The following is a 24235-nucleotide window of genomic DNA, read 5'->3' on the forward strand; positions in this document are numbered from 1 at the left end:
GGTCAACAGAACCTAAATGTGCTGTTTTCGGGAATGTGTTCTCTAGAATAATCGAGGACAACACATGTTTATATAAAAACGAAGAGAACTGTCTGACCAGACTCTGGAGAGTCCTTCCAGCAAGAATGCTCATTCCTAGACACCTCACCCTCTCTCCCTCACCTCCCTCAGAGAGGGATGAATGCTGGGCTGAAGCATTATGCCCTCCGTGAGTCCTTTCTGGTCCTCCAGCTTTGGGTTTGTCTGAGCTTATCAGTAGTGATGGTATCAGCTAGCAATGCCTTGGGGACTCCCTGAGCCTGTACCACCTGTATTGATCCCCCACAGACACATTCCAACTGGAGCTTATGTGGTGGCTAGACCAAGCCTGTGGTTCTTGCGTTCAGCAACAACCGTCGGGAGCTTCAAAAAACAAGGTCGGTTACTCACAAGTCCTGGGAGGAATACTGCATGCAGGGGGTCACACTTGGAAGTAACTGGTAGAGAGAGATTGAGTTCTGACCTGGGCTTCTGCCTTTTTTGGAGCTGAGGATGGGGTGCCTAGGGTTTCCTGGGTTCACTCTTTGGTGGTAAATTCAAACATAACAGTGACAACTGGGGCGCCAGGAGGGAAAACCAGGGTGCCTCAAGCAGTCATCTTCCTTTCTGTGGTCTTGGCCTTAGGCTGATGCGGAAATTATCTATGTGCCCTGATTTGTGCTATCAAACTGGGCCCCCAAGAGGTACGCCAGCCGTAAGGGAATGTTGGCTGGGATTCAAAGTCATTGCAGATAAGCCACAACATATGACATACTGATTCAACTACATGCAGAAGAGGTAGGAAAATGTTTCTAGAATGCCTTTTGTGTACAATAGTCCAGTGAAAAATACTCTGTAGTTATATAAGGGAAATTTCATAAATAAAATTCGCCAGATGTGGGGCTATGTTAGCCAGAGTGGTCAGAAAGTAAATAAGACAGTTTGGGTTGCTGATACCATCCAGGCCCTATCTCCATGGTCTAGACTCTAAGAAAAGGCAGCAGGGAAATGGGGTTCTCTCTATGCAATGCCTAATGCTTGTTTTGTCTCTGGATTCAAAGCTTCATGAGATGAGTTTCCAAATGAAGTAAAACATTGCAGTGTGGCAGTTCATGACTCCTGGAAAGGCAACATGAGAAGCTTCTATAAGATCTCCCAGCTCTGTACTGACAAGGAGCCCACCTGGATCCCAAGAGTACAGAATCAGGTGAGAGCTAGGTGGTTTTATTAGTGTCCTAGGGCTGCTGGCGCAAAGTGTCACAACTCAGTCAGCTTAAATCAATAGAAAGATAGTCCCTCCTACTTTTGGAGGCTAGAAGTCCAAAATCAAGATGTTGGTAGAGCCAGGTTCTCTCTGAAGACTCTAAGGGAGGACCCTCCCTTGCCTCCTCCTAGTTTTTGGACATTGCTGATAATCCTTGGGTTTCTTGGCTTGTAAATGCATCCCTCCAACCTCCACCTCCACGTGGTTTTCTCCCTCTCTGCATCCAAATTTCCTTCTTATAATCACATTGTTAGACCACTTGTTGCAGCCCAAGTCCCCCAGGTAAACAAAGACACTGTTATCAGATAGGATATGCCAGTGCTCCCAGAAGCAAAGGGCAAAGGCCGGATCCTTCTTCAGGTAAGATTAATCCTTTATTACATAGCTTCATTCCATAAACAGACTCTCCACATGGGAAAAAATGACCACCAACAGCCCCAAATCAACAGTCTCTCTAATTAGTTACTGCAGGAGAAAAAACTTCTTTCTTTTTGTGTCCAAACTTCAATTCTAGAGAAGTTATATAATTGACCCTGCTTGGATCACACAGTCACTTTCTAGCCAACTGCTGTTGCCAAACAAATGGAATAACATGATTGACCAGGTTGGGTTTTGTGTCCATGTCTATGGTTATGGATTGAGGGTCCATAACCAGAAAAAAAGGGGGATGGAAACGGCCAGGATTTGATCAATAAATGCCAGCCTCCCCAACAATTGTCCCAGCTTCCAACTTAGGACCAACCAGAGAAGACCAAAGGTATCTCCCTAACTGATGACGTAAGATGTCCACTTCTGGTCAGCCCGCCCCCAGCTTTCCCACACCGATAAGTTCCAGTCAGAGCACACCTGAAGTTTCCTCCCTTCCTGTCACTGAGTCTCTCCCTTGTGCATTCATTTCCTGTACGGTGACTTTCAAAATTTTTCACTAAGAAATGCCTAATGATGAAAGAGAGAGCTAGTTATTCTCCTTCTCTGGGGCAGTGGAGGTAAGTGAACAATAAATATTTTAAAAATAACAATAGCATAAACAACATCAACCCTGTGTTATGCATTTATTATGCACCAAGTTAATGCTAAGGACTTTGCACACATTTTCTCATTTAATCTGTGCAACATGGTTTCCTGGACTGGTTGCTGCAGAAGTTGTGGTTCAGAGTTCTATTTTTGTATAAGGTCTGGCCGCTGCCCTTTTGAATTCAGTCTTTCAGGAAGAATTTGTTATGGGTGGAAGACTATGTGTTGTGTGGATGGAGGTCTCTGTTCTTGGATTCCCCAGGAAAGATTTATGTGAGGATCCATACTGGAATAAAGATAGAAGGAAAGTAGCCAGCACCAAGCAGTTTATTAAGCACAGTACACTCTCAAGAAGGGAGAGTGGGGGGCACCTGAGTGGCTCAGTTTGTTAAGCCTCTGCTTTATGCTCGGGTCATGATCTCAGGGTCCTGGAATCGAGCCCCATATCAGACTCTCTGCTCAGCGGGGACCCTGCTTCCCCCTCTCTCTCTGCCTGCCTCTCTGCCTACTTGTGATCTCTGCCTGTCAAATAAATTTTTTAAAAAAAGAAGAAGAAGAAGGGAAAGTGGGCAGACCCAGATTTGGCAATTGCACTATGGTTAGAGAATGTCTTTTCTTTTTATGTTTGCAGAGGCAATGAGTCGTAGCTAGGGTGATCTCCCACAGAGGTTGTTTCCAATCACCTAGGGCACTCCTACTGATTGGGAGGGAGAGTTTTGGGCCCTACCAGGCTCTTGCCAGATTGTCATGGCCATCTTCCTCCAGGGAGTGTGGGAATGGGGGGTGGGAGGGGTGAAACCACCATGTAAATATATTAAAATGAAGTTATAGGTTACCCTGGGGCAGAGGTTGATGAGGAGAGTGTTAAAAGCCACAATCAGAGAGGGAGCAAACCAGGAGACAATCTTGACTCCAGGAAACAAACTGAGGGTTGTGGAAAGAGAGGTGGGTGGGAGGATGGGGTATCTAGGTGATGGACATTAAGGAGGGCATGCATAAACAATGAATCTTGGAACACTGAGAGAATAAAATAAAGTTTAAAAAAAAAGAAAGAAAAGAAAAACCAAAAAGGAGGGGGGCATGTGATATGATGAGCACTGGTTGTTATATGCAACTAATGAGTCATTGAATACTACATCGTTTTTGGTGTACTATATGTTGGCTAATTTAATTTAATTTTTTTAAAAAGCCACAGTCAGACTTCTAATGTGTCATCTATTTATCACCACCTTTGTCACCAGCTCTTAACTAAGAGTCTGCTCTCAGAATCAGGTCCTGCATTATCAGTGTCTTAAATTGGGGAGGCTGTGTGATGCTATTTGTTAGACAAAGTGAAAACTTATTTTTGACATTGGCTCATCAACCAATTGAAAGTTTAAAGCAAATTACTAATGAAAATAAAATTATAATTCAAAAGGTTACTTTGCATATTAGAATAATGTATCCTTTGGTTCATGCCACTAATCTAGTATCAGTTAGTTGTTTTACTGGATAGAAATTAAATTCCTCCAATTGGAAGGATGCCATGACAATGGGAATGGGGGATATGCAGATACAGGTGATTGGTCCAAGTCATCAAGGGGGTCAGAGCCTTAAGGGAACTCTCTAGGGCAGGTTGAAAAAAATGTGTCAACAACAACAACAAAAACTAAGGGCACAGGTGGTTTAAAGAATTTAGAGGTGGGCTCCTGGAAGCTCAGAGGAGGGAGTAGCCTAGGGTTTCAGATCCTTCAGAGCACTCCCGGCTCTGAAGAACCAGACCAATTAAAGTTTATCTTTCTGTTCTTTACAAAAGGTTAAGGGAAAAGACTATTAAAAGGGAAAGATTTGAATTTAAACAAATTACAAGAATGAGAAACACTTCGAGCAGTGGAAGTATATTAGTGCACAGAGTTGCTTTTTTCTTTTTTCTTTTTTTTTTTAAGATTTATTTATTTGACAGAAAGAGACACAGGGAGAGAGGGAACACGAGCAAGGGGAGTGGGAGAGGGAGAAGCAGGCCTCCCGCTGAGCAGGGAGCCGGATTTGAGGCTCAGTCCCAGCACCCTGGGATCCTGACCTGAGCGGAAGGCAGACATTCAACGACTGAGCCACCCAGGCGCCCAGTCTTTCAATTTTCAGTTACAAAACCTTGGCACATCACGCATTTCGCTACCAAAGCCAACACCCCAGCCTCATAAAGAGGAAGAGGAGGTTCCCCCTTCCACCAAGAAGCTCGGGTGAGTGGAGGCCCAGCACAGGGAGACAGCCTGCTGGGGTCAAACCTGGAGCTGAGACGCGGGCAAAGGTGCGAGGTGTTGCTCGGCGGTCGGGACTTTACGGTAACTGAGCTGCGCGCCGGCCCCGCCCTCGTGCGCAAGCGCGGAGCCGTTGTCCCCGGAGCGGTTGCGAGCCCAGCGGTTTCCCGCACAGGCTCGCCCAGGCGCTGAGCCGCGCAGGTTCGGAGGCCGGCCGGGCGGCTCGGGCCAGCCTGAATCCCCAGCGTTTGCCTCCCGCGGCGTCCTCAGTAAGTCGAGGGTCCAGCCGGAGCAGCCGCCGGAGACCGGGAAAGCGCCCTGTCCCGTGGCGGGGGTCCAGGATGGGGTGGGGGTGGGGGTTGGGGGTGGGGGGTAGGGGGCCGCCGACGAACTGGCACTGCCGGAGAATGTCAAGGTTAAGGGATTCCAGTGAGATGTGGCGCATCTCTTTTTGGGGGGCGGGAGAGGGGGACCTGGACCTCTGCAACGCGGGGTATCCCCCACAAATCCGTGTCCGTGGCCCAGTATGTCCCTACACGGCCTGGACTGGACGATCCCAGGGAGCGTGGATACTGAGTGTCACTGGCAAGTGTATGCGCAGTTCACACCGGAGCACCTTCCCCTGGGTCTGCAGCCCCCCCGGGCCTTTTGGGGGCCTGTTGAATAGGACCTGTCTTTCCCCACCAGGAATAATCCTGAAGCCAGAGTTTCCTCCCACTGAAGTAGTGATGAGGAGGTTGGAATTGGTGGTTACCCTCAGACCCTCAGACCCTTCTTCCTTGCCTGGCGTTCATGATTCCCAGCTGTCTCCCATCCCTAAACTCTGACAGTCCCAGAATGGCTTCTGAGGTCCTGCGAGATCCGGCTTTAGAGGATTTAGTAACTTTGCTTTGAATCGGGATGGCCCTCAGCAGCCTGGTGTCTTTCCCAGAGGCTCCACCTGTGTCCCCGACTACCCCTACATGGTCCAGACTCCAGACCAATCCCAGGGCTCTTGGTTGCCTAGTCAGTGTGGTACCTGCCTTCAGATATCCAGGACTTACAGGCTTGGAAAAGGGACCATCATCCTAGGGGAAACCCAAAACCGGAAAGAGCCCAGGAGTAGGGCTCAATCTCTGTCTCTGTCCTCTGCCCCCAGCCCCTCGGTCTCAGGAAAATTTTTGAGGCTGTAAACTTGGCCTCCATCCCGGGGTAGAAACTGGACCTAGTCTCCGGTGGAATCTCCCCCAGGAGATTATGCCCAGAGTAGTTTTCTTGACCCGTTCGAAGTGACACTTCCATCTTCCTGATCCCTAGGATCCGTCGACATGAATCCGGTCATCGTGGTCCACGGTGGCGGAGCCAGCAGTATCCCTAAGGACCGGAAAGAACGGGTGCGCCAGGGGATCATCAAAGCCGCTGAGGTGGGTTACAAAATCCTGACGGAGGGAGGGAGCGCAGTTGACGCTGTGGAAGGAGCAGTGGCCTTCCTGGAAGATCATCCTGAGTTCAACGCAGGTATGTTTGCAGTGCGATTAGTAGCTGATGCCAAATGAGGCTACGCTTATCCCCCGAAACAAATAGAATCTAAAGTGCCAATGAATCTAGTAAGCTTTTCGGTAAAATGTGCTAAAATATTTAATTTTTCTCTTTTTACCTGTTGACCAAGTTGCTTTAAGAATTTTTAAATCCATCAGTTCACTTTTTTTAACTTGCTTCAGAGGATTCACATACTGAGACGCTTTTTTAGTAGATCTTTACATGGGGGTGTGGGGATAGACTATATACTATAAAGCATACCCATTTTAAGTTTTGAAAATATATACACCTGTGTAACCACATCACAAGATTTAAAACATTGCCATCAGGGCACCTGGGTGGCTCAGTCAGTCAAGTGTCTGCCTTCCGCTCAGGTCATGGTCCCAGGAACCCCGGATCCCGGGAGCCAGTGCTTCTCCCTCTCCCTCTGCCTGCTGCTCCCCCTACCTGTGCGCTCTCGCTTTCTCTCTCTCTGTCAAATAAACAAATAAAATCCTTTAAAAAAAATAAAAATAAAGCATTGCCATCATAACCCAGAATTTCCTTCATGCCGCCTTGCATTTAATCTGCCCTCATCCCCACTACCAGGTATCCACTGCTCTACTCATTATAGATTAATTTGCCTTCTCCAGAATTCCATATAAATGGAATCATGCAGAGTGTGATCTTCTCTGTTTAGCTTCTTCTCTAAGTTGATCCCTTTTAGTAATCATCGTAACTACTACAAGTATCTACTATGTATCAGCCAATGGTCTGAGAAGTTTGCATTATTAACTCATTTAATCTGCATTATGAGTTAGGTATAATTCTTATGCTCATTGATCTTAAAATAGAGAACCTAAAATCTAGGGATTAAAATACTGCTTGGGATGATACCACCCACCCAACATCTGTCAGAGAAAAGAATTTCAGGACATCTGAACCTGAACTCAGTCATGAAATACTGAGTATTTGTTCCAGCCCCTCACTTCTGCTAAGCACTCTTTAACACTTATGCAAGATTTCATAGTCAGCCTGACCATAGAATAAGGCATAAGTGCATTGTTATGGCTATGTTTGTTGAGTTGGAATTTACTAGATGCCCCCCCCCCCAACCGCGACCTGCCTCCCCTGTTGCCAGCAGAGGGAGTAGCCTGCTGTTTCATGGGAGTCTTGTTCAAGGACATGCCATTAGCAGTTGGGACCCTCTGGCTGACAAACACCCACTTATTCACAAAGGACTTTGATTTGGAACAGGTCTTCTGCTCTGCCACTCTCTAAACTACTGGGATCAGTCATTTGCATGAACTGGGGAATATCGATTCAGAACTGGAGGGGCTAGTTCTCATCTTTGCTCTATACCAGAGCCTGCCTTCTAAGTGACTCACTTCTTCTGTCCCAGGTGTCTGCTGTGCAGCACATTGAGGGAGAAGAGAATAGAATCGTACAATCTGTAGCTTTTCAAGTCTGGATTCTTCATTTAGCATAATGCATTGGAGGGCCACCCATGTTGACATGAGTATTAATAGTCCATCTGTGGGGCACCTGGGTGGCTCAGTGGGTTAAAGCCTCTGCCTTCGGCTCAAGTCATGATCCCAGGGTCCTGGGATCAAGCCCCGCCTCGGGCTCTCTGCTCCGCAGGGAGCCTGCTTCCCTTCCTCTCTCTCTCTGCCTGCCTCTCTGCCTTACTTGTGATCTCTGTCTGTCAAATGAATAACAAAAATCTAAAAAAAAAAAAAAATAGTCCATCCGTTCCTACTGTTAAGTAGCATTCCATTGTATGAATATACTAATTCTTGGTCATTTACCAACCAGAGGACATGGCCAATTGGGGGCCATTACAGATCACTAGAAACAATTGCATACAGGTTTTTGTGTGAACGTAAGTTTTTCTTTCTCTTGGGTGAATACGAAGGTGTGGGATTGCTGGTTATAGGGCAGGTGTGTATATCACTTTATTTGAAACTGCCGAACTGTCTTCCACAGTGACTCCCACTTTCCCTTCCCACCAGCAGTGTATGAAAGCTCTAGTTTCTCCACATCCTCACCAGCTCTTAGTGTTGTCAGTATTTGTGTTTTAGCCATTCTAACAGCTGTGTGGTGGGATCTCATTCTAGTGTTAATTTGCATTTCCCTAACAGCAAATGTTTATTGTAATATCTTTTCAAGTATTTTGTCAATTTCTGTATTGTGTTTTTTATTATTACTGAGTTTTAAGAATTCTTCATAAATTCTAGATGTTGGCCTTTTATCAGATACGTGATTTGCAAATAATTTCTTTCGGTCTGTGTCATGTCTTTTCTTTCTCTTAAGAGTGGCTTTCAATGAACAGAAGTTCTTAATTTTGTAGGAGTCCAATTTTTTAATGGACTCTGCTTTTTGTGTCATACCTTAAGACTATCTATCTGTCTATGCTGAGTGGCTCAGTCAAGTAAGCATCTGCCTTCGGCCAGAACTGGGGAACTGAGCCCCAAGTTGGGCTCCTTGCTCAATGGGGAGTCTGCTTCTGCCTCTGCTCATACTCTCTCTCTCTCTCTCTCTCTCTTTTTCTCTCTCTCTCTCAAATAAATGAAATCTTTAAAAAAAATATATATATATATATATCTGCCTAACGCAGGGTCACATATGTTTTCTTTTATGTGTTTTCTAGAAATTTTATAGTTTCGGGTTTTGTACTTACATCTCTGATCCATTTTTAATAAATTTTTATATATGGTGTGAGGTGTTTATCAACGTTGTTTTTGCATAATTGTTCCAGCACCAATTATTGAAAAAGCAATTCTTTCTTCATGGAATGCCTTTCCACCTTTGTGAAAAATCACTTGACTTTGTATAAAATGGGTCTATTTCTGGACTCTAACCCATTGGTCTGTGTGTGTCACCTTTCACCAATACCACTGTCTGGGTGACTGTAGTTTTGTATTAAGTCTTAAAATCAGGTAGTAAGAGTCTTGCAACTCTTGGTGCATATGTGGGTAATTGTTTCGGCTATCCTAGTCCCTTTGTCTTTCCCACCAATTTGAGAATCACCATGTCAGTTTCTACCAAAAAAAAGTCCTGCTAGGATTTTGACTAGGACTGTATTAACTCTATAGATAAGTTTGGGCGAATTGAAATCTGAGCAGTACTGAGCCTTTCAATCCAGTACTTCCAAAGCACGGTACATACTTGCATTTGTCTAAATCTTTGATCTCTCTCATCAGTGTTTTGTGGTTTTTAGCATGCATATCTTATAAATATTTTGTTAGATTTATACTTAGTTATTTCATGTCTTTTGGTACTATTGTAAATGTTACTTTTTACGATTGTTGCTAGTATAAAAGTACAATTGATCTTTTTCATACTTGCCATCTGTAGATCTTCTTTGGTAAGGTGTCTGTTCAGGTCTTTGTCTCATTTTGTTGTTATTTTTTGTTTTTTGTTTTTCCTTCTTTATCTCATTTTTTAATCAGATTTTTTGTTTTCTTATTGTTGAGTTATAAGAGTTCTTTGTATATTTTAAATGATAGTCCTCTATCAGATGTGTCTTTTAAGAATGCTTTTTCCTAGTCTGTGGCTTGTCTTCTCATTCTCTTGACAGTGTCTTTCATATGGCAGAAATTTTTTGTTTTAATGACGTCCAGCGTAATGATTTTTTTCTTTCACGGATCATGCCTTTGGTGTTGTATCTTAAAAGCCAATCCCAAGGTCATCTGGATTTTCTCCTATGTTATCTTCTAGGAGTTTTATAATTTCACATTTTACATTTAGGTGTGTGTTCCATTTTGAGTTAATTCTATGAAGAGTGTGTGGTCTGGGTTTAGATTTGGGTTTTTTTGCCTATGGATGTCCAGTTGTTCCAGAACTGTTGTTGTAAAGACTTACCTTTGCTCCCCTGGATTGCCATTGTCTGAAGATTCTGAACCCAATTCCAGTGCATGTGTAGGTTTTCCCACACCAAGCACTTTTCCTACACCAGCTGGGTATCCTATAATTTAGCTCATTTCTGACACTATCTACCTGGAGGTAACATCAGATTCCATAGGTGAGGGGGCCTCAGTGGCTCAAGTGCTTAAGTGTCAGCTCAGGTCATGATTCCTGGGTGATGGGATCAGGTCTGGCATCAGGCTCCCTGCTCAGACGGTTTTTTAATCCTTTTTTATTTTTCATTTTGGATGGTTTCTATTGCTGTGTCATCGTGTTCATTAGTCTTTCCTGCTGCAGTGTCTAACCCTGTTTTAATCCCATCCAGCGTATTTTCCACTTCAGATTTTTTTTTTTTTTCATCTCTAGAAGTTCTGTTTGGGTCCTTTTTATATTTTCCTGCATGTTCTGGTACACACAGAATATAGTTATAACAGCTATTTTATTAACATCCTTGTCTACTTTCTATCATTTATGTCATTTATGATCTGTTACTATTAAGGTTTTTTCCCCCTTCTCGTTATGGGTCATATTTTCTTGCTTCTTTGTGTGCCTGGAAATTTCTTATTGGATGCCAAACATTGTGAATTTTACCTTATTAGGTACTGGGCAGTTTTATAATCCTTTAAATATTCTTGAGCTTTGTTCTTATCCCATTTTACAGATGAGGAAACAGGCACAAAGAGGTTAAGTGTAGCTAGCCTTACAGCCATTATCTGGGCAAAAGCAGTTGGAAGAAGGATGCTGGTGGTAAAGAGAACAGCATGCCCAAGGGCACTGAGCAATGAGAACTCATGGTACTTTCATGGAAACCTAATATCTCAGTAAAATGCAGCCAAGGAAGGGGGATACAGCTGGTAAAGGAGACCAGAAGCCAGATCGAGAAGGGTTTCCTATTTTATATTTTGTAGGTCATGGGGTGCCGAGCTGGATGTGTGTTTCCAAACTTCTTTGTCTGGCAATGGAGTAGAGGATGAATTAACGTCAGTGGCTTAAAGGAAACTTGGGAGCCATTTCTAGGTTCTTAATTCTTGCTTTTCAACTTCTCTTTGGTTTTAGGTTGTGGATCTGTCTTGAATGTAAATGGTGACGTTGAAATGGATGCCAGTATCATGAGTGGAAAAGACCTGTCTGCAGGAGCTGTGTCTGCAGTCCGCTGTATAGCAAATCCCATTAAGCTTGCACGGCTTGTTATGGAAAAGGTATGTGACGAAAGCATCCTCTTCATAAGAAATTATTACCAATGTACTTTAGCAAGTAAAAGTTGTCTAACTGTAGGGAAATACTTGTGAGCACTGTCCTCCTAAAACCATATAAAAGAAGAGAAGCAATGTTATTTAAATTTCTCAAATAAGCCGAGACTCGGCGCTGTTGACAGTGGAATTTGACTAGCAATCCCTTGTCCAACAATTACTTTGTTTTCACGTTGTCTTGCTGTATTTTTTTAAGTCTTTTTCAACACGTATGACATAACAGATACAAACTGAACAGACCAACTATTTAATAGCATGTGTAAAATAAAGATGAATTGTGTTCTCTAAACTTAAGATCATACATGAATACCTTTCTAGTACCATTCCATCACTTTGGGAGTTTTTATAAAAATACAAGGTCTCAGAGTGCCAGGCCCTGTTCAACATTCAGAAAAGCAAGCCAGTGGAATTTGCATCTTTGAGGCTTTGTACCCAGAGAGAAGTAATTATATCCACACAGTTGGAACGGTTAAAAAGATTTTAACTATTTCAAAAAACTAACCATGTTTCTGTTTTTTTCTGGCTCAAGACAACTCACTGCTTTCTGACTGACCAGGGTGCAGCAAAATTTGCAGCAGCCATGGGAGTTCCCACGATTCCTAAAGAGCAGCTGGTGACAGAGAGAAACATAAAACGTCTAGAAAAAGAGAAGCATGAAAAAGGTGCTCTGAAGCTAGACTTCCAACAGTAAGTGTCATCTGTGGCTCGCAGTTTGCGGACTTACTCAGGTGTATCAGACAAGTATCTGATTATCTACATTTCGTAGATAAGTCAAGAATCACTTGGTAGTTTCAGTTTTTGTACAGAGCAATTGACACTATATCATGAAAAAACTGCTCTTTTGATTCTTACATTTAACCTCGTTTATTAGTCCTATAATAACAACTCAGATTCGGCCAAGAGTTCCTTCTCCAGTAGTAGAGTGCCTTATGTTACGGGATTAACTGCCGATGCCTCTTGATTAGTTTGTACCATAAGCAGACAAAACAGGCTGTCTGGGATCTCGTGTACCCTCTGAAGTTACTTGAGCGTGCTGCCCTAGTGCAGGGGAATCCGTACAGTTCCTAGAAGTTTGAATTAATCATTTGTTCTGAATTACGGTGTTCTGTGTTACAGATTTCAGAAGCCCAAAATAAAAGCCCCCTTATTCAAAGCAAAATTTGAAAAATAAAATTGGAATATGGGCTGGAAGTTTATAATGGGATATAATTACTAACTCTGCATACTCCTTCTAAGATCTGTCATTTTGAACCAGCAGTAGACTTTAATATCACCTAGGGAGCTTTTTCAAAATATACATGCCTGGTCCCCTTCCCTAAAGAATCTAATTTAATAGATTTGAGGTGAAGAGGCCAGGCAGATGTATTAGGAAAAAGTTTCCCAGGTAGTTCTGATGTGTCCCCAGCTTAAGAATCTGTTTTACAAAATCAGCCATGTACTGGTAGCTTTTGATAACCTTACCAAGTGTGCTGTTGTACCTGTAGGCTAGAGTCACGGGAATGGGGCTGCTTTATCGATGGCTCTTGGGTGTTTTAACAGATGTTACCACATCACTTTCCAGAAATTCTGCAACAGCTCACATCTCTACCAGCCAGTATTCCCCTTAGATATAAGCGAGAGGGCCCCGCCCTGGGTCCTGCACTTTAGAGGAACACCCCCCCCCATCACAAATACACAAAACAGTTGCCTTATTACCGACACCTGGGGCACCTCTGTCACTCAGCAGTGGCATAGCATGACCCTTAACCCTCATCATCCACTCTTGTGATTAATACCACTCAGCCCCCAGCGAAATGCTTCTCTGCATCTCTTGCTCTATGTCTTTGAAGTGAAGGCCACCTAAATCTAAAGATTTATGGATTGTGCCACTGCTGATACCAGAAATGGACACTGCTTCAGAGTGGGGGGAAGAATTGAACAGCAGAAGGACTTAGGTAAGAGGAAAAGACAAGACAAATTAATAACTTGTCAAATAAATTCTTATATAACAAAGTAATTATTTCCCAGTAGTGCCAGGTATCCATTTTCTTGCCTCCTTATGTGCTCTATGCTATGGTTCTGGTGGGCTTCATAGATTAGTACAATATCTGCAAGACTTGCATATGAGGACTGATGCTCATTAGTCTAAAATATGTACATGTGTAGGTCTAGACCAGCACTGTCCAATAGGAAGACAAGAGCTGCATTTGCAATTTAAAAAATTTCTAGTAGCCACAATAAAAAAGTAAAAAGAAACAGGTATGGGGCACCTGGGTGGCTCAGTCAGTTAAACATCTGACTTTTGATTTTGGCTCAGGTCATGATCCCAGGGTCATGAGATCAAGCCCCACATCAGGCTCCACACTCAGTGCAGGTCTGCTTGAGATTCTCTCCCACTGATCCTCCCCACCCCACCTCACACTCTCTCTGTCTCTAACAACAACAACAACAAAAGAAAACATACACAGGTGAAATTAATATATTTAACCCAATATAATCAAAATATTATCATTTCAGCATGTAATCAATATAAGAAATTATTTGAGATATTTTACAGTCGTCTTTTACACTAAATCTTCAGAAATCTGACCCATATGCTAGGCTTGCAGCACACCTCCCCACCTCACCCTGGGGCTGCCCATACTTCCAGTGGCCAGTGGTGCGGGTAGCTCATGCCAGCCACATTGGACAGTGCGGGTCTAGACAGAGCCTGCCTGAAGAACCAGCTCTATGTTGGCAACTAAATGAACATTGAATGTTAGCTATGATTTTATTTGTAAAAATATGTTAAAATTTTTAGCTTTTAAGGAATTTTAAAATGTTATATTCACTAATTATAATTCATGTTTTACTTTTACTATTAATAGATAATTTGGTATATTTTAGGAAAAAGCCTAACTTTTTGAAGTTATATCTGCAGTTCATTTGTATTTACTCAGTTACATTTGCTGTTCATTTTTGATGAAAATATATCCTAGTTTTATACACTTTCAAGACAATTACATCTTTTTAATCCCTAGATTATTGAAAATGCATGTTAAGTCAAGATTTTGATAGAAAAAGAATACAAAAGTGAACAAAAAACTGAGAGGTAAAAAGGAAAATAATCTTCCAGGATATAGCCCACATTCATTTTAAAAAGGAACATAGTAAAGAGTCATCTTCTAAGATGATCCACCTAATGTTCACAAGCAGGACATTCCAAATTCTTGGTCCAGTGATGATTTAATTACCTTTCGGAACAGTGGAAATTATTAAGAATATTATTCTTGCCACATCCTCAGTTTGTACAGTTCCAATGAAATCCCAGCAGTTTTCCATCCTTTACTGCAGGAAGAGCTAATTGCTCATCACAAAGAATCACACACCAAAAGGACATGTGCAGTCAGTAGGATTGGGGGAACCAGCAGCCGAAAACAGAGGAAAAAGAAAAAGACCATCTGAAACAGTGATGTAACGTTCTTGAAAGAATAATACAGCGTGCCCGATATTTAGCCATGGCACTCCGTCATCAGCACCGTGTTTACAAAACACCGTGGGACATTTCTAGGCTTAATAAAAATTATTTCAGAATTCAATAATACATGTAATTAAGACAAAAAATAATAAAACCAACGATCACTATCTAGGATAGAGAATTCAGACATTAATTTAGTGGGTGATAAGCGAGAGAGGAAATCAAATACCTAAAGTGTTTTTAACAAAATATTCAGTTCAACTAGAAGGTACCATGGTCAGAAGACACGTCAAGCAACTAACATTTATTGTACATATTGCTGTACCACCCCGAGAAGAAAAACACGTCTAACTCACCTGCTTTTTGGAAGTAGACATTTTGGATTTATAGAAGAAGTGGGGAGAACGTTTCATCTTAGGTATCAATTTAAAAGACCATCAAAGGCCATGGGGCACCTGGGCAGCTCAGTCAGTTAAGTGACCAACTCTTGATTTTGACGCAAGTCATGATCTCAAGGCTGTGAGATCAAGCCCCGCGTCAGGCTCCACACTCAGTGCAGAGTCTGCTTGAGATCCTCCCTCTGCCTCTCCCCTTTACCCATCTGCACATGCACACTTTCTCTAAAATAAAGCTTTAAAAAAATAAAAGACTGTCAAAGGCAAGCCTGTGATAATGGAGTGAACGTGCTTGGTAAATAAAAGATATATAAACATGAAGTTTAGCCAAGAGCCCAGAAGTCTTCGATGTGACATGCAGGCTCACAGTTCAAAACTACTAATAGGAGGTGTGCCCCTATTGTGCGCCAGCGCCGACGTGGTGGACAGCAGAAGGTCCAACGCGGGATTCTCTAGGTAGGGCCAAAATGGAACAGTGTGCTCAAACTCCTGTCTGACCTTGGAACAAATCTCTGACAGATGGTGGCAATGACCAACTCAGTTCTGTTAAAGTAATTACATTGAATTTAGATTTTAAAATTCCATGAAACCACAGAAGATTCTCAAAGAGTAAATTATGGACTTAGTGAAATTAATTTTGATGCTACATACAGTCACTTAATATGAACCCTTAATTTCTATTGATAAGCTTAATAAAAGCTTTAAAAATCTTTTTGGCTATTTCACTTTTTAAAGGATTGAAAATATATCATTAAATATATTATTGAATATATATTGAATATATATTATTAAAATATATTAAGTTTAGAGAAAAACAAAATCACACTGCATGGAAAATATGCAAGAAGAATAACATTCCAGGGGCTCCTGGGTGGCTCAGTCTGTTACTTAAGAGTGTCCAACTCTTGATTTCAGCTCAGGTCATGATTCAGGGCCATGAGATTGAGCCCCAGGGTTCTGCACTGGGTGTGGCGCCTGGTTGGGATTCTCTCTTTCCCTCTCCCTCTGTGCCTCCCAGCCACTTGCGTGTTCTGCATTCTCTCTAAAAAAAGAAGAAGGAGGAGGAGGAGAATAGCGTTCCAGTAAAATAAAAGGAACCTGAAAGAAGTCAACAAAAATTCTTGCCTACCTTGAAGGAGAAGATTCACGTACAAATAATCCCCAAATCAGCTCCCATAGAGGCTGTCCTCCTGTCTGTTGTATATCAGAGCATACTGCCATTTGAAGAGAGACTTGGCCAAAAACAACACAGCTGCTACTTTCAGTCTTCTTTATAATACACTGGCAATGAAATGTGAAAGAGCTACATGGATCTAGGTGCTGCTGAAGAGACGGTATAAATGACTACCGGGAACAATGGTGACATGTATGATCAAATTATGAAATAGTGTCTTCTGTTACAGAAATGTATCCTGCATGCCTGGTAGCATTTGAGCTGGTAATGTTCAAATCAGGAGTTCCTTTCCAAATATAAGGATTGCCTTAAGAATTTTGTTGCACATTCCAGTTGCTGCTGCCTCAGCCGAGGGAAGCTTCTCCAAATTAAAAACCTGCTAAGAACTACACAGACTCAAAAAAGATCAGTCTTATGTGGCAGTTTTTCAAGAGAATGCATGTTGTACAGACATACGATTATAAGAGCATACTGCTTCCTGAAATGAAAGCAGGAAAATCAACCTCGTGGAGTAAACACTTAATAATTTATAGGGTGTGTGTGTGTGTGTGTGTGTGTCCCCCACTCATCCAGGCATCAATAGCTGATCAACAAAAGACCTAGATGGGCACCATAATAATTACATTAAGTCATTATTGGTAGTTTGTCTACTTTTGGTCATGTAAAAACCATGGCTTTACAATATTTTTGAAGACCTATACACCACACTAAGATAAAAGAACGTATCTACAACTTCTAAAAAGTGAACAGATGGTGTAATGGCTACCATTTGTACCTTGTAGTCATGCCTCCACACCTTACGAATGTTAGGGGTGGGCCTGCCACCAGCAGAGTCTGGGGGTGTCCCCTGCATCTGACATGAGGAGGGTAACACTGTCACTTTAAGTTGTATCCCCTATCAACATGTGTGAGCTTTTGGCATTTGTTGGTGGGCCATTTGTTTCTATGGATTTGCCTATTTTTGTCCTATGATCATTTTTTTCTCTTTCATTGTTAGGTCCCTTCTCAGTCTTAAGGCTGTCTACTCTTTAAAAAAAAAAAAAAAATCCAAATCTGTTATTTTTAGTCTTGCTTTTGCTTTGCTTATGGTATTTTTGCCATACACAAGTTTTTACTTTTTTGTAATCAAATACGCAGTCCGCCTCTCTCATATAGTTTGTAGGACTGGAAACGTAGAAGGTATTTCCTACCCTGAGACGTCTGTAGTCCCCTAGACTTTCCTGAAGAATTCTGTTTTATGTTTTATATTCAGGCCTTGAACTCTCTGGAGTTGATTTTTGTGAATGCAGGAAGACAGGGTTCCTGTTTTCTTCCTAGCAGACTGCCAAACTTCTCTTTGTAGCCCCCTGAATGCCAGCCCACACCCAGCTGCAATTTGCTCCCTCCGTGGAATTGCCCAATAGGTACCTCAAGCTTGTGTCCACAACTGAACCCAGCATTTCCCCACCTAACCTCGCTCCTCATGCACCGTAAACCAACAGACACCAAAAAACCTATTCCTAATATTCTGCATTTCAGTGAATGGTTTCTGTACCCTTTTGGTTCTGGAAGCCAAAGCCTTAGAGCCATCCCTAATCTCTCTCATAACCCAGCTCCCCCGCAAAGTCCGTCAGCTCTGCCTTCAGTGTCCTAAGCCAAGCCCTCTTCTCCGTGTCCCAGGGGCACCCTAACAAGGCCCCTAATGACCCTTCAAGCCTCCTGACAGTCTCTAGTTCCACTCTGGTCTCCCTCAGTCCACACACAATTGCCAGAGTAATTATTCTAAGAGAAACTTTTCGTACATGTGCAGCCTACCTCCGGAAGAGCACAAGTCTTACGTCACCTCTGATGACTTTTCACAGTGGACCCATATAAACAGCCTCCAGGTGGGGAAACAGATCATCACCCGATGCCCTCCCCACCCGCCCCGCCATGCTCTCTTCCATTCCCAGTCCTGCCCTAAAGGCAGCCACTTACCTGGCTCCTAACACTGTAGACGGCCGTTGCCAGTTTTTGAACTTGATTTAAGTGCAACCATATAGTATGTACTTTATTTGGTGCCTTCTTTCCTCATTGTATTTCTGAGACCCTTCCTTGTGTCACACCCACAGTAGCTCATTCTCATGGCTGTAGAGGATTCTGTTCCATGCCTACATCTCAGCCCACCCCCTCTGCCTTTGCTGGACATTTACATCACTTTAAGATTTCTGTTACTACAAACAGTCCTGCTGTGAACATTTTGCTGTATGTTTTTTGGTGAACGTAGCTCCACATTTCTGTTGGGAGAATGCAGAAATGTAGGAGTGTGATTGCCAAGTCAGCGTTGGTAGATTCTGCCAGATGGTTTTCCAAAGAGTTGCCCCAGTTTATGTTTCTAACAGTAGTGACTGAGTGTTCCAGTTCTGCATATTCTGACCCACACCTGCTACCAGGTAGTCTTCGTTTTTAGCCATCCTGATGGATGGGTGAAGTGGTAAAGAATGATATTTTTAAAACTGAACTCATCTTGTGACACAGCTCAGGTTTGGCAGTGTCTTCCCATCTCACTCAGGGCCTATGTGTCGGAGGACCCTATAATTTAGTGTTCAAATTGTGTTCAGTAGTGTTCAAACTTGACTTTGAGAGTGAAGGGGGAACTGTGACACAGGGATAAATCAGGACCGTCCTGGGTCACCAGGATACAGTCACCCCGCCCATCAGAGCCTCCATGGTCTGGCTGCCAGCCATCCCCGGAGGCCCCCTATCCTCTGTCCCTCACTTTATTCGCTGCAACCACAGTGACCTCCAAATTCCATGAGTTTCACAACCATGTTCCAGCTTCAGGAGCATTCTCCCCAGCAAGCCTAGGGATTGCCCTCACCTCCTTCAGAGAGGCCCTGCATAAAGTCCTCTCCATACTGCTGGAGTCGTCATCATTTTTACTGTTGTTCCATAAAAAATTTTTTATCCCCCTGTTGCCCTCTGCCCCCAAATGCAAGCTGCACAGAAGGGACTTTGTCCGTTCACTTCACTCCCATGCCCAGCACTTAATACGTGCCTCGAATATAGATCATTATAGAATCTGGGTGGTGGGTATTATAGCTGTGGTTCAGTTTCTTCCAATTCTTTTTACTTGAAATGTATAATATGTTAGGGAAAGCAATAGCATATTACATCTTTACAGCAAGCCCTGTGAAACAGGCAAAGTGGTGTGTGACAGGCAGCATCAGCATCACCTGGGAGGCTCTGAGAAATGCAAGGTCTTGGGTTCCCCATACTCACAAATTCAGGATCTCCAGGGTAGGCTCAGGGATCCAAGGGATTTTTATGCACACAACGTTTGAGATGCACTCAATTGTTTTTACCCCCATTTTATAGGAGGGGAAAATGAGACACAGAAAAGAAAACTTAGTAATTAAGTCACATGACTAGAGGACGGTGGTGCTGGGATGGGATGTGCTCTAAAGGCTGAGATCTAAAGGAATGTCTAGCAACCTATCTGACCTGCAGAATAAAAAGCTAATGTGAGGGGCGCCTGGGTGGCTCAGTTGGTTGGACGGCTGCCTTCGACTCAGGTCATGACCCTGGAGTTCCGGGATCGGGTCCCGCATCCGGCTCCCAGCTCCACGGGGAGTCTGCTTCTCTCTCTGACCTTCTCCTCGCTCATGCTCTCTCACTGTCTCTCTCTCAAATAAATAAATAAAATCTTTAAAAAAAAAAAAAAAAAAAGCTAATGTGAGCCGTGAATGTTGGAATCAAATCGTGTCCCGTTTGCCCTTAACATCTAACGTGGGAACTTAAGGGCCGTTCAGCTACAATGTTAACTTGTGATGGTGTGTCTCGTCTGTCACTTTTCTCTTTATTCTTGGCAGAGACTTGGGAACCGTGGGGGCCGTCGCCTTGGACTGCAAAGGGAACGTAGCCTACGCAACCTCGACGGGTGGCATCGTTAATAAAATGGTCGGCCGGGTTGGGGACACTCCTTGCGTAGGTAGGCTCCCTGCTGGGCTGCTGCCCCGCCCCTTCCGCTACCGTCCACCAGTCTCCGTCTCTTCCCTCCCCGCCTCTTCATTTCCGGGAACGCGGCGGGTGGGGCACCGCTTTGAGCTGGAGCCTGTATCTAGCAGGCGCGGGCTTCTCCGAGCCCCCGAGGGCCTCTTTCTTCTCTCTAGCCCCAGGTTCAGGCTCTGCGGTCCTAGTCCAGAAGAGTTACATACACAAAGCCTCTTCCCAGGCATGGGCTCAAATTAACAAGCTGAGAATTTAGGTTGATTTCACACCACTAGATTTGAGTGGTATGAAAGTGACGTAGTGCTGCTACAAACGGAAGTGTTTGCGTTGACATTGAAGTACATCCTCTAGTTCCGGGGCGTGGGTCAGTGGCCAGGCTGGGAGTGGCCGAATGGGCTCTGAGGAGGAGAAGGAGCCTTCCTGGAGGAGCTGCTCCCTGGGAGCTCAGGCCAACCCCTCCCCACCACCACCACCACCACCACCACCACTGATTTCTGGGTCATTACCTGGCCATTTCTACTCCACCTTTGCATCTCAAGGTCACGGCTACTGACCTTCATTCATACTTGGGCACGCTGGGATTTAGCATTTAGGTAGCATTAGACTTGATACGTGTTTGAATTTCTTCACTGTTGCTGCTCAGTTAGAACCAGTCCACCTTTTTTGAGCAGGATCCGGAGGTTATGCTGACAATGACATTGGTGCCATTTCAACAACGGGGCACGGGGAGAGCATCCTGAAGGTGAATCTGGCCAGACTGACTCTCTTCCACGTAGAACAAGGTACATAGAGCAAGTTCATATGGTCTGAAGACAAGTGAATGGAAGCGTTTTATAAATAGGCTGTAAAGTATCTGAAACCCTTTCCCGTTTGCTTTAGATGTTCCTTTCAGGTTGTTACACTACTTTGACTTCTTCCCACCTTGTGTTAGAATCTGGAAAGAAGTACACTTAGACTCCTGTCATGTTGGGCATCTCAGGGGCAGTAGAGAGACTTTGAGCCTGGGTGTGGGAGAGAAGGCAGCTCCCCTTAGGCTGATGCTAGGCTCCATCTCCGTGCAAAGAGGGCCTCTGTGGTGAGGACCCTTCTTTGAAGCATTCAAATAGAAATCATTTGCCCAGGGCACCTGGGTGGCTCAGTAGGTTAAGCCTCTGCCTTTGGCTTGGGTCGGGATCCCAGTGTCCTGGGATAGAGCCCTGCATCAGGCTCTCTACTCAGCAGGGAGCCTGCTTCTTCCTCTCTCTCTCTACCTGCTTCTTTGCCTATTTGTGATTTCTGTCTGTCAAATAAATAAATAAAAATCTTTAAAAAATAAATTCTATTAAAAAAAAGAAGAAGAAAAAGAAATCATTTGCCCAAAATCTTTTGTTAACTCATTTGGGTTTTCAAACGGCAACTGATTCTCCCACCAGATTCCTTTCATTACAATGCGTGTTGTTTCTCAACCTTTCCTTGTTTTCAGGAAAGACCTTGGAAGAGGCTGCCGACATGTCGTTGGGTTATATGAAGTCAAAGCTGAAGGGTTTAGGCGGTGTCATCTTGGTCAGCAAAGCAGGAGACTGGGCGGTAAAATGGACCTCCACCTCCATGCCCTGGGCGGCCGCCAAGGATGGCAAGCTGCACTCTGGAATCGATCTCCATGAGACCAGTGTCGCTGATCTGCCCTAGGGCCCTGAAGATTGTATTGTAGAAGCTAGCTTGGAGGGAAAGGCCGGTTTCCTGGTGTGGAGACTTGGCTTAATCAATTAGATCTAGAAATGGAAAATTCTGCAGTCTGTCACTCGTTTTGTCGCCTTGATCAATAAGTATCTGAGTGTTTGGTTGAGGGGGCGGATCGGGAAGTGCCGAGAGAAACGCCCCTACTAAAGTCAAAGTAAGACCAGTGCAGATGACCAAGTCCTGAGTCTTTCTTATGAATTGCCCCCAGTATCTTAGATTAGAAAGAAGAAACGACATGATCTGAGCAGAACAGCAGCCATCTCAGTGTAGGGAGTTCCATCTGGGATCAGAAGACCTGCCACGGGGACAGAAGCGGCAGGCTCGAAAGCTGGGGGGACCGAGGCCAACACCTCCCAGAGCTGTCTTGGTTGTAGAGTTCATGTTAAGTCAGAAGAATATCAGGGAAAAGAACCCATGAGAGGAGAAGCTGATTTTTCTTTCTAAGAAGGTTCATATCTCCTTTGACTTACTAATGTAGACATGTTTCCAGATCCTTTAAAAGTAGCCTCTGGTAACCCATAGCCCCCAGTCTGGAGGTGAAGGGTGTAATGGAGACTCTGCGGGACTCCTGCAGGTCTCGTGGGCTCCCAGGTGAGTCTGCTGGCCTAGCATTTCCCACCAGCCTTTGCCTGCTGCAGGCCTTCCTGGTGCTCGTGCTGAGGAAGGGGGCTCATGAGCTCGCCGCCGCTGCTCCCACCAGAGCGCATGGGGATGGCCCTCGACCTACTGCATTCTCTCGCTGTCCAGCGCCGTGGGCCCCCACATGACTGCAGGTGCCTCGTGTTCAGCATGGTCAGCGTGACCGAAAACGTAATTTCCTTGGCAGAAACTGTTCCTACCCATCTCTCTTTACACTGGAAATGATATTTCTAGCTGTGACGGTTTTTTAGTCTGTCAGGTCTTACCTTCTCTCTGGAAAGAAATTGCTTAACTTTAAATTCCGTGTGCTACTAATAAAATATATTTTGAAAGAATAACAGTGTGGTTAGGAGTCACTGTTGACAAAGACCAGAGTGTCCACAAGCTCCCGTTGTTTCGGTCAGTTCAGACAGGCGTACTAACTCCAGAGGACTTTCGAGAGGAGGGTGGTGTGGGGGTGTCCATACGTCCTGCCCATGGAGTAGATTGGACAGTTTTTCAGAGAAATGGAGCTTTTTCTCGGTGGGTTAAGAGAGAGACCCGACCACCGTTTGCAAGGATCAGCAGGGAAAATGGTCAGTGTTCTCGAAGTTTACCCGACAGCCAGCCCCTTCCCGATCCCTGCCCATGACCTTCCCAGGCTGGCCGGCCACTCTGAGCTATGGACAAGGAGGTGGCACTCGGGGGCCCGGCTGAGTCTGAATCCTGACTGTCCCCACCACTCGGGTGACCCTGGGCAAGTTAATTTCTAGGAATGTTTTCATCTGTAGAATGGATTGCCATAAAGACTAAGCGAGATTAAAGGAAAACTGCTCCATGTTTATCTTAAGAATCCTCTGGACAGATAGAGAAACTGTGGCTGGGCCCACAAAGGACTGGGTGTATTTCTATCCTTGAAAACCTCAAAATGTTGGGGCACCTGGGTGGCTCAGTCGGTTAAGCGTCCAACTCAGGGTCAGGAGCTCAAGCCCTGCGCTAACCCACACTCAGCAGGGAGTCAGCTTGAGATTCTCTTTTCTCCCTCTTCCTCTGCCCCCTTCGGCACTCGCCCACTCTCTCTCTTTCTCTAAATTAAAGAAAAAGAGGGGAAAAAACTCAAAATGCAACCACTTCCCTTGTAGAAATAAGTATTATATTAGGGCTGTATTCGTTTGCTAGGGCTGTGCCAAGAACGAACACCACAGACATGCGCTTCAGCAATGGCCAGTTACGTTCTCACAGCTCTGGAGGCTGGAAGTCAAGGTGTCTCCTGAGGCCTCTCCTTGGCTGGCCGATGGCCGCCTTCTCACTGGGTCCTCACATGGTCTTTACACGTCCGTAGCCAACTTCCCTCTTCTGATGGGGACACCAGTCAGACTGGGTGAGGGCTCACCCTAGCGGCTCCATTAACTCGACCACCTCTTCCAAGGCCCTGTCTCCAAATACAGAGTCACGTGTGGAAGTACTGGGGGTTAGGACTTCCACATACCAGTTTTGAGGGGATACAATTCAGCCTGAAAAGGAGGCAAAGCAGGATTACATGAGAGGTTGGGGAAGGAGAGACTGAAGAAGGGAGCCGTCACTCAGTGGATAAGGGTGGGGGAGTGGGAGCTGAGGTAGGAGGAAGGCCAGCTGAAGCTTCTCGTTCTGTGCCCATCAGTTCCACCATTCCAAAGGAAAGCAACTTTAGTCGTCGAAGACCGCTGGAGGCTCTAGGGGCCTCTGACCTCTTCGGCCG

General features: G+C 44.4%; 1 protein-coding gene across 1 annotated transcript; it reads left to right on the plus strand.

The window, feature by feature from the left end:
• Nucleotides 1-4652: 4652 nt before the first annotated feature.
• On the plus strand, nucleotides 4653-22853 carry ASRGL1 (asparaginase and isoaspartyl peptidase 1). The gene is made up of 7 exons (XM_047692714.1): nucleotides 4653-4802; nucleotides 5830-6030; nucleotides 10993-11135; nucleotides 11716-11873; nucleotides 20022-20140; nucleotides 20832-20942; nucleotides 21623-22853. Exons 2-7 carry the CDS (start codon nucleotides 5841-5843, stop codon nucleotides 21826-21828), a joined length of 927 nt encoding a protein of 308 aa, XP_047548670.1. The 5' UTR covers nucleotides 4653-4802; nucleotides 5830-5840; the 3' UTR covers nucleotides 21829-22853.
• Nucleotides 22854-24235: the final 1382 nt, after the last annotated feature.

Source organism: Lutra lutra, chromosome 10, assembly GCF_902655055.1.
Source record: "Lutra lutra chromosome 10, mLutLut1.2, whole genome shotgun sequence".
Lineage (NCBI taxonomy): Eukaryota > Metazoa > Chordata > Mammalia > Carnivora > Mustelidae > Lutra > Lutra lutra.